At 42.0% G+C, this 10,777-nt stretch overlaps 1 protein-coding gene across 1 annotated transcript; it reads right to left on the bottom strand.

The window, feature by feature from the left end:
- Nucleotides 1-6,297: 6,297 nt before the first annotated feature.
- LOC126253013 (uncharacterized) lies at nt 6,298-8,339 on the bottom strand. Its single transcript, XM_049954072.1, has 3 exons — nt 8,207-8,339; nt 6,454-6,967; nt 6,298-6,379 (listed from the first exon to the last, which is right to left on the bottom strand). The coding sequence occupies exons 1-3, from the start codon at nt 8,337-8,339 to the stop codon at nt 6,298-6,300; spliced, it is 729 nt and encodes a 242-aa protein (XP_049810029.1).
- Between the last annotated feature and the right edge of the window lie 2,438 nt (nt 8,340-10,777).

Below are 10,777 nucleotides of genomic sequence, written 5' to 3'. Positions count from 1 at the left end.
ACGTACACCTCACCACAACTACGCGGAATCGAATAAATTACTGCTTTCTTCGGTGGTTTGCCGGCGCCCTTGACCACTTTTAGGTAAACTAGTGTCTACCGGGTGAGTTTGTAGATTAGCACGATGATCCGTTTCTTCATGACTTTTTTTTTCTATTCGGCCTGTTTTGTCCTTAATGAAACGCTGGAAAACTTTTGATTTCACATACGCTTCTGCATCGCTATGAGCGTTTTCTTCTGACGCTTCTTACCTCAGCAAACAGATAACCATTGTTCAGCAATGCATTCGTGGGATTTTTAATTCTGCGTCAAGCAGTACTGGTTCGCAGATTCAGCCAGCGTTTTTATGATGCCTCGCTTTTGTTGTGAATGGCGGTTCGATTCCGGTGTAGGTAACGGCTTGTGAACGTGGGTTTTCGGTCAATTGTGTGGTCTGAGCTAACATCTTCTTTCTTGAAACATGCATACCAAGAAAATTTTATCTTCCGCCTGTCTCCTCCTACGTAGTAAACAAAAACTTGGGGTTAATCCCATTGAGATGGTTGTGAAAACGACCTAGTCCCTCTCTGCCATGCCTCTAGAAAACAAACGTATTATCCGCGTAGTGTAACCTAATATTTGGTCCCCTATTGGCAGTTTAAATGGTTGCTCCAACAATTTTTCCATAAAGAAATTCCCTATAAATTTGCTTAATGGGTTCCCCATAGTTACGGCATCCATTTGTTCATACCACTCATCTTTCCGTTTCAAATACGTGGTTCTGACGGTATATTTAAACAGTTGTTAACACCTCATTCAGCGTAACCATAGTGAATAGCGATACCGCATAAAATCTGATTAATATGTCCTCCGACAGGATCACTGTGCACTTAATTTACTGGTAAAATGCGTCGAGTCTTGATATACTAAACCGATGCACCTACATACAGTCGTAATAATGTTGTCGAGCACTTGGCGATCGAATAGGTGGGCAAACTAATAGCATTCACTATAGGTCTTAGAGGAAGATATTTTTTGTGAAACTTTGGCAGCCCATAAAGTTTAGGAGGTAGCACAACTGACTTAAACAAACTTTCTTGTAAACTCTGGTCGACGGAGGACTTTTTATCAAGCGCGTAACATTTTCATGAACTCTCTCAGTGGGGTCTTTACGCAGTTTGCTATACACCGGAGGATCTATTAAGTCATTAATTTTACTTCAAAACAACCGTCACATTTCACATACAGGCGGGTTTAATAATAATACTATCGTCGTGATTCAGGCGTCTTATAGTATTTCTCTCACCCACAGCTAAATTACTTTTTGGAGGCTTTGTGCGAGCTAGTACTCTTACAACTCCTATACGGATTTCTTCTGCTGAAACCGTGTCCACACTACGAATGCCTGCTTATACACCTAGATTGCTTACAGAGGATTTAAATCAGGAAGATTTGGTCACCGAGACATCAACGTGAGTTCTCTGTAATACTACTCAAACCAATGTACTACGGTTCTTCCTCCGAGACACGGACAATTATATAGCTGAAAGATGACATTGCCTTCGGGGACGACTTCAAGCTTGAAGGGATTGCAGATGGCCCGCAGCTGTCAGGGTGTCTTCTATTACTACCACATCTCCCATGTAAGGGTAGAAGAATGTCTCCCAAAGCGTAGTACTGCTCCCACCAGCCCACATCCATGGCGTACTGCACGTTACGAGGCGTCGATCACCTCGATGGCGGCGTTTGTGGAAACCACCATCGGCCTAGTGCAGCAACAATCTGATTCACCCTAAGAGCCGACACGTTTCCATTGATCGACTGTCGATTCCCAATGATCCCACCCCCACTGCAATCGTAACTGACGGTGTCATTGTGTCAACATCTGAACACGTGGGGGTGGTCTGTTGCGGAACTCCCCGTTCAACAATGTACAATGAACGGCGTGCTCCAAAAGCAGCACTGTGCTCTGTCGGCAGAGATGCCACGAATCACCATCTGTTCTACTTTACAGAGGAGACAGGTCTCCGAACCACATGTTCTGTGAGGAATCGTGGACATCCAACCATTTAGCGCCTACTGGTAGTTTCATCGTCCTGTCTCTTTCCGTAGATGCTCACGACGGTAGCACGTGAACATTCGACCATCTTCGCCGTTTTCGAGACACTTGTTCACACGCTTTGCGTAATAAAAAACTGCCCTTAGTCAGAGGTGCTCGTCTCAATTGATTTCCCCATTTGCAGGCCATGTCTTCGTTAGGGTAATCCCCCGTCCGTGTCTGCTGCGCTTTCATGCCTCTGTTCCCCCGTCACGTGTCCGTAATGCAACCACGTGGTATCCAACATCGCGGTGTGTTCATAATGTTTTTGCTTAGCAGTGTGTATTAATGAGTTGATAGACAATATTAATAGTAACCTTAGTCTTTTTGAAGATTTCAAATTGGTTCAAGAAGTTTCAAATTGTTTTAAGTGTACGGGAACGAAAAACTATGCTTTTCACGAAAAGTAGAAAACTAATTGCCGGTTTATGTGGTTATAATACACAACTATTTGCTTTTGAGGACTTTTTATGTGCTTTTAACTGTTTTCGTGCCACTGCAGACTCACTGTGAGATGTAGGAGCTACGGGAACAATACATGCACACAAAGTGTGATGGTTAATTACACTCGTGTGCAAAACTTAAGAACGAGGCACTTTCGTCTGATGAGGTGTCACTGCCAAGTAAAAGTTTCTTTAATTGTGCTCCGGTATTTAAAACATGTAACGTCACGTCACTACGTGGAAGCAGGTGTAAACGGAATTTTGCTACAGTGAATAGCGAGACATGTTGTGAATCGGACACTCAAAGAAGCTTCTACCCCCTTGAATATGTCCTCAACAAATGTAGACGAAAAGTTGTGGTTTAATATAAAATCCATTTGAGCGCGTCGTAACAGTCCGGAACATTTTATTATTTGTGACACTTCTGGTCGTGAATGTTTACATTTTGCAGAAAGGTAATGTTTCAGCATGTTAGAATAAAACTTGGTTGTTGAACAATGAAATGCGACGTTCCTTTTTCATGTACAATTACACCTAAGTAAGCTTTTCAAGAATAAAATAGAAAATAAATGTATGCTACCCAAACATTTATTTTCTACCCACATGCTTGCAATTTTTTTTAACTTCAAATATACGGTGCTGTGCGATATTCAGTACGCACCGTGTCTCCTGTTATTGCGGAAATTCAACTGTCGCTGTAATTGTGGATGAACTAAAACCATATGATACGCAAGCTCCGCCACCTCTTAATTCTCAGTGTTACTGTTCCGCCAACATTGATCTGCTTTGGAGATGCAGTCTGTTTCATTTATTCTTTTGTGCATAAGTTTTCGGTGGTAACTGGTTTCGTTGTACTGTTGTATCATAAAAGAGTAGCAGCAGTACCACATTTTCGACGAGAATAGAACTAGAATGCTGTATAATTTTGTAGGATTACAAGTTTCTATGAGTTGCATTTATGTTTAATTGTGCTGTATTCTAAGTTCAGTTGTGTCTATAAGACTTGGCAAAGTGACAAGAGCAGTGACCCGCCTGTCGATTTTACTGTTTTAAAACGTGAGAGTAAAGTGAATATTTTTGCAATAACTGGGGCAGTGAAACGTAATCATTGATACGTCACTTGATCACATGTATTAGTGAGTGAACTACAAGAAATGTGGGTGTGCTGCTGATAATATACAAATACTATGTGGTGGTTTTGCGAAGTCTTAGAAGTTCAACTATGTTTAAGAAATCGAGTAACACAATAGTGATACAAGTTCCACCGACTAGTTTTATTTCGTACTTATTAGGAGATTGTAAGATATACTATTGGGATTTCGGTACTCACTGACCTTCTAATGTGGACAGTTATTACTCAGTTTAAAGAGATAAATGAAAACAATAATGTGATCTGTAACAGTGTCTTACACTAACTCCTAAAAATACCACTGAATTTCTAATGCAGTTCTATTAAAATTTGGCTATTAAGGTATACTGTCTTTAGAAACACAACTAGCAAGTAGAGTTACTTGTGTGAAACTCAAGTCTGCAGCGACGAGTGAATTACTAAGTTGTATTCATAGAAGGTAAAGCTAGAAACTAATTTATGTAGTAAACAGCCCAGGAAGATCATCAATACAGCAAGAGGAAATCACAGTCGTTACCTATTTGCTATTGTTTTACGATATTTGTAAAAACAACAGTTCACACATATTCATGGTTTTCGTTGTGGGAAACAATAATTCATGAAACGACAGCCTTCTACAGTCAACGCAGAATTTACACTGTAGCAACTTGGCAGTAGCAAAGTGAACACTCATGAACAGTACAACATCTGTAATTGTTTAGCAGTAGCTCTGTTGGTTAAAAGACGTTTGTTTTCAGTATCCAAAAGAAAATACAAGCAACCAGAGTAAGTCTTTGCCTTCGTGATTTATGATGAAGACTGCAGTGTTCAGTATAACTGTTTTGATAAAAGGATTACGCATAGTAATGGACTTCGCGTAACACCAGGAGGGGGTTCATGTTGCACTATGATGAAACAACAGCATAAAATTATAAGGAGAATTGAAGGTAAACTTGCAGGATGTGACAAAATACTTCATGACCGTATTCACGATGGACGAATATCTGAGCAGCAGCGTGTAGTTTCCTAGAGTGGGAGTGAATTTTTCGTGTAATATTGTTAGCCATTTTACTGTCCGAGGTGTTCAATATTAATATGTTATCCAACCTGTGATTACGTAAAACGAGATTTTCTGAGGACTGTTCAGTCTCCCTTGTGATTCATTTGGAATCGAAACACTGGTACACAACTATGGGAATAATTATACCCTCCCGCATTGTGTACTATCGATTAGTCGAATATTCTACCTCTCTCAAATCAAACCAAGTGATTACTTTCCGGAGAACCTCGCAACCGCCCGTCCTCTGAAGGGTCGGAAACTTTATTTACGATGTCAAAGCGCCTGGCCCAAGAGTGAACACCACAGACCCCTTAAGAGTAGCCCTCCGTCGCCCCACTACCAAAAGCTTTCCTATCTGTGTATGCCTCTGATATACTCCGGAAGCACAATGAGGCTTAAAATTAAACATTACCGCATCCTAAATGTCTGTACAGTTCATTAAAATACATGCCTATCCCCTCCAGGAATATTTGAGAAAAAAGGTGTTATATGTAGGGTTTCGCACACTTTGCAAGCACAGTAAGATACCATACACCAGTAACAGTTAAGCCGGCCGCAAGATGAGACGCAGGTCCGTGACGTGACGCAGGGTGGCTCACGCCAAATTTCTCACGGCGGCGTGAGTCACGGCGACAATCACCGCAAGTTGGATCGCAGTTTCAATACGCAGTTTGCTGCGGAACTTCGGCTCTGGCAGAGATGGCGACTACTTCTGCTATGTTAATAGATTTAAGTTCAGAATCGGATTCCGATTCTGAGTTCGAATTCGAAACAGTGTGTTACATCGCTTTGATGAAACAAAAAGCAGAAAAAAGTGCATACATGAAAAGAAGACTAAGTCATGGGGAATTCGCTTTAACTAAGGAATTTGATGATGAAAAATTCACGAACTATTTTAGATTAAATCGTGATCAATTCCAAGAAGTGCATGGTCTCATCAAGAATGAAATTGACAGAGAGGGATGCAACGCTACAAGGCCGATTGGAACCGAGGAGAAACTAGCTGTGTTTTTAAGGTAAGCTATTATGATTAACCTATATCTATATCTCTATAGTGCGTTTAAAATTACTTGCGACGTTTGACGGATTCTTTGTCGCCCCGTGCTGCCGCTACACCAGCTGATGCTAACCACGCCGCAACAACGGCGGTTCCTTTGAAGTAACAATGTGAGTTATGCGGACCACGCCGCCACAGTGGCGGATCCTTTGAAGCAACAATGTTTCCTAAGACCGACAACCCCTCCACTCGCTCAACGCCGACCTGTCAAAAGTCGCAAGTAATTTTAAACGCACTATAAAATTAAAAATTTGAGTTGGTTTGTGTATAGCCATTAATGTGCGAAACACTTTATTGAATGAACGCTTTATTGAATAAACATAAATAATATTGAAATGGCCAAAATGTTCTGTAATAGCACATAAATTCACTCTGTACATCAAATGTGAATAGCAAAGTTTTTACTAAAAATCAGTTTTCAGAGAAATTATTAATAAATGTGAGCAAATTGCTTTGTTGAAACTCACAATTATCTTCTGTTGTAAGCGAGGGACTGTTGGATTGTAAGGACTGGGATGGAGTTGAACTAGTGTAGGATGGACTGAGGGTTTGGTTACTGTACGGTGATGATGGCCGCTGAACTGTGTTGGACTGTGGAGATCTCACGGGAATGTTCAGCAACGAGGCCTCCATTTCTGTAACCACACGGAAAATGTCATTTCTGACGACATACTGAGATGACGGTGGCATGCGTCTGGTCATCTGGTACATTGACATGAAGAAGTGGTACAGAGGATCACTTGGAGCACTCGTTTGTGCCAACAGATTTCTTCTTTCCTCTGATCTCGATTTTCTTCGTTCTTCATGTTGTTCAATGCTTCGTTTGAGTAATCCAGCAATAGTGTCTTTCTTAATTTTTTTTGCTGATGTCGGTTCTTCTGGCGGGGGTGAAATTTCAGGAAGTGCCCGTGACTGAAGATCGTCCCGAGCACTTGTGATTCCCTGCTGCATGTTCAGTGATTCCTCACCCTCGTCGACTACATCAGTTGGACTATCAGTGGCAAAAGTTTGTGGTGTTGTTTCACTATCGTCATTGCATTCGATAAGGTTCCCCTCTCGTGCTTTATTGGCCATATATGGTTGTAGAAAACCCATCTGCTTTTGAAATTTCCATTCTTTAACCGATTCAGCCGGTGCCCCACTTTTCATGGATTTTTGCTGTCTTCTGAGAGCATCTCTCAGCGAATGTCTCAATTTCTCCCACAACGCCTTCGCTTCAACACCTGCAACAACCGCGTCAAATGAGAATTTCGCTATGTCAATTATTCACTTTTTAATTACAAACGTAAAAAAATACAGCTACAAATTTATCATTCCTTTTTTAATTTTTTTCTTTTACGTTCTAGGTATTTGGCGACAGGAAACACATACAGAACTATTGCTTACAGCTACAGAATGGGAGAACGAACGGTCTCTAACATCGTATCAGAAGTATCTCAAGCTGTATGGAAAGTAATGCAACCAATATTTATGCCAGAACCCACAAAAGAACAGTGGGAATCAATCGCAGCTGGTTTCCAACGAAGATGGCAATTCCCACACTGTATAGGCGCCATCGATGGGAAACATGTAGTAATAAGAAAACCTCGTAAAACTGGATCCTCCTATTTCAATTATAAACACACTTTCTCCATCGTGCTAATGGCTACCGTAGACTACGAGTATAAATTCACTACAGTTGATGTTGGGTCACAAGGGAGGTTCAGTGATGGAAGCGTTTTCAACACAAGCGTTTTGGCGAAAAGAATGGTGAAACGCACTTTACAGCTTCCGTCACCTGCAGCACTACCACAAATACAGGAGGCAATCCCTTTCGTATTTGTAGGAGATGAGGCGTTCCCTTTATGTGAGCATTTGATGCGGCCTTATCCTAAACGAAGCGTCACTGACAATTATGAAAACAAAGTGTTCAACTATAGACTGTCAAGAGCACGCCAAACGGTAGAGTGCGCTTTTGGTATACTTGCTTCGCGTTTTCGAGTTTTTCGAGTACCATTTGAAATTAAAGTAGAAAGTGTTATCAGTGTTGTCAAAGCAGCTTGTGTGTTGCACAACTATTTAATTACTTCTAAAGCTGAAATATGTGGAGACGACACTATGGAAGATATGCCAGAGGATCAAATGCGACCATTATTACAATCAAATGTAACACGATGTTCACAGAAAGCTTTCACAATTCGACAGAACTTCACTACATACTTCAACACTACAGGAATGGTTCCTTGGCAAAGGGAAAGTGTTTTTAAAGGAAAGTACTGAGAAACTAAGAATATCTATACAGTTACAGTGCTACGACATAATGTTTCAAATATATAAATAAATATATAAATTAATTCATAACATTTATGTCATCCTTCTATTTTGTGAAACAATACCTTGGTACATGTTAATTGTAGTAAAAGTCTTTGTGATGGGCTCTATGTTCATGTAAAATGTTAACAATGAATTACAATGCAACTTACCACTTCGTATGTCCGTTTCCTTGGCCACTTCCTCCCACTTCTCAGCTTTCAGCTTCGTTTTCAAATAATCTTCATGGCTTGTATCATACAGTACTTTGCGAACACGTACGGCTTCAATTAGCTTCTCCTCCATTCCGAACTACGAAACGCTGAACGCGAACAGCCAGAATCACCGTGAGCCTCGCAGGAAACTGCGTACAGGAAACTGCGCTCCGCAGGGTCACCACGCGCAGGAACTGCGCCACGTCACGCTGCGCTCTAACGTGCGCTGCCCCATTCAACTGTGTGGTTCGCAGAAACTCACCGTGAGCCACCCTGCGTCACGTCACGGACCTGCGTCTCATCTTGCGGCCGGCCTTAATGCCGAACGCAGAGCGGCTAACACCTAATTCATGATGCTTGGCCTGACTCTTGATGCATTACACTTGACGCAAGCTGCATAGTGTGTTACGCATAACACCTAACGCAACTTTAGGTCAAACAGTCCTTATCTTATTTAGTTGAGAATTTGTAGAAATGCCTGTAAAGCAATCTCTGAGCACTTTATTTGAATTTACCAAGTATTGACATGTGTTTTTACAGTCGTGGGCCGACTCTATAAATCGCGCGCAAAGCACTTACAACAAATCCTAATCTTACATTCGCTTTTCAATTTCGTATCACTCTTAGTATTAACAGTCAATAGTGAAACTATGTGGATTCCTTCACATGGTCACTTCTGAACTTGTCAGTTATCCCCTTACAAAAAACTTTATAGCTTATGGCTGTAAGCTGTGTCCATATTCCTAGAATTCCGAAAATCATTTGACACGGCGCCCCACTGTAGACTTTTAACTGTGGTCTGAGCATGTGGATTAGGTTCCAAGATCTGCAAGTTGCTCGAAGACTTGTTAAGGAATACTTCCTCTTTTCCATACATAGCCACTACGGTCGCAGGTTCGAATCCTGCCTCGGGCATGGATGTTTGTGATGTCCTTAGGTTAGTTAGGTTTAACTAGTTCTAAGTTCTAGGGGACTAATGACCTCAGCAGTTGAGTCCCATAGTGCTCAGAGCCATTTTTTTTCCATAGATACAAATGATCTGACTGACACGATGAACAACAATTGGTGGCTGTTTGCTGATGGTGCAGCGGCGTCGTCGTTGAGTGACTGTGGGAGACAACACTTCTAGTTGGCGTGTTAAATGGCAGTCTGATCTAAATGTAATTTAATGTGGACGAGTAGGAGTGAAGGAAACATCCCCGTAATGTTCGAATGCAGCTTCAGCACATCACTGCCTAACACAGTCTTGTTGGATGTCTAGGTGTAATGTGCGACCCCGTTTGAAATGCAACAACCCCGTAATGTTCGAGTGCAGCTTTACCACATCACTGCTTAACACGGTCGTGCTCCAAAATTGTTAAGGCTTTCGTGGCCACTTGTTGACAAACTGCCTATTTGCAGTAGGCAGTTTGTCACAGTCGTGCCGGTTAAATGTCTAGGTGTAACAAGCAAACCGGTCTGAATTGGAACGAGCACATAGGGATGATTGTAGGGAAGACGAATGCTCGACTTCTGTTTGTTGGAGGAGTTGTTAGAGAAGTGTGATTCGTCTGTAAACGAGATAGTAAACACAACATGTGCCGTTCATTCTTAGTATTCGCTCCGTCTTCCGCCCCCCCCCCCCCCCCGCTCCACCACATAGCACTGGGGTGAATTAAAGCAAGACATCCAAGCGACTCAGATTTCTTACCTGTAGGCTAGATTGACATGCGAGTATTACAGGTATGCATCATTCTTTTCGCGAAACTCTGTTAAAAGAATGGTGTCTTTGCGCCGTAGGAGTAAGATGACGACAGTCGACAGTGAAAAACACGTGGAGCAGGGACAATGCAAGTGGGACAGACAATGCGAGCTATGACCCTGCCTCTCCGTGCCTCGCCGCTGGCTGCACGTGGCTCTCCAAGTGGTATATTGGGAGGTGCTCGCGGTGATGATGGGAAGTTGTTATCAGCGGTGTAGATTGAGAAACAGTTTCTTCTATGTATCAACCAAGGCCAAAAACTCGAAAACCATCCGATTCGGCATCAGGCATGTCAGATCCAGTTGGTAATTGTTACAGTCTGCTGGGCGAAGTCCTCCGGTTACCAGCCTCTGCTGTACAGCATTTACTGTAGACGGTTCGTCGGGTTCTGCATCAAGACGAGCGTAGACAGTGCTAATTAAATACAATGACGGAAAAAAATGCAACACCGAGTAATAGTTGTATGACATAAAAGGAAGTTGGTAGGTGTGTTTCTACATTTGACGGTTTATGTATGAGTCTATACAGCTACCAGGTTTCTTTTAAATTCACACAGTAACGGCGTAAGCGTCAATTACCTTTGAGAGTCGACGTGGTGAACTGATGTTAGTGAAGAATGCTTTTAAGAGGACAATGACGCCATTACCAACACATCACTACATTTGAACGAGGTCTTGTAGTAGGCTGTTTAGGTTTTTAAATTGGTAACGCCACGTAGTGCTCTGTAAGAAAATCGCTGATTGCGCTGTGTGCAGTCTGTGGCTGGTTGGACTCATTGTTGGAATACT

This window comes from Schistocerca nitens, chromosome 1, assembly GCF_023898315.1.
Source record: "Schistocerca nitens isolate TAMUIC-IGC-003100 chromosome 1, iqSchNite1.1, whole genome shotgun sequence".
NCBI classification, from domain to species: Eukaryota; Metazoa; Arthropoda; class Insecta; order Orthoptera; family Acrididae; genus Schistocerca; species Schistocerca nitens.
The sequence above is the reverse complement of the archived record's forward strand: the minus strand, read 5'-3'. Positions and strand labels throughout refer to the sequence as shown.

What these genes read in the sequence shown, in the direction of transcription:
- LOC126253013 (XM_049954072.1), bottom strand. Translation starts at nt 8,339, where the DNA reads ATGGAGGAGAAGCTAATTGAAGCCGTACGTGTTCGCAAAGTACTGTAT. An exon ending in GGAAACGGACATACGAAGTG is followed by an intron (nt 6,968 to 8,206) that starts GTAAGTTGCATT and finishes CGGTTGTTGCAG; the next exon opens with GTGTTGAAGCGAAGGCGTTG. An exon ending in TACCACTTCTTCATGTCAAT is followed by an intron (nt 6,380 to 6,453) that starts GTACCAGATGAC and finishes GTGTGGTTACAG; the next exon opens with AAATGGAGGCCTCGTTGCTG.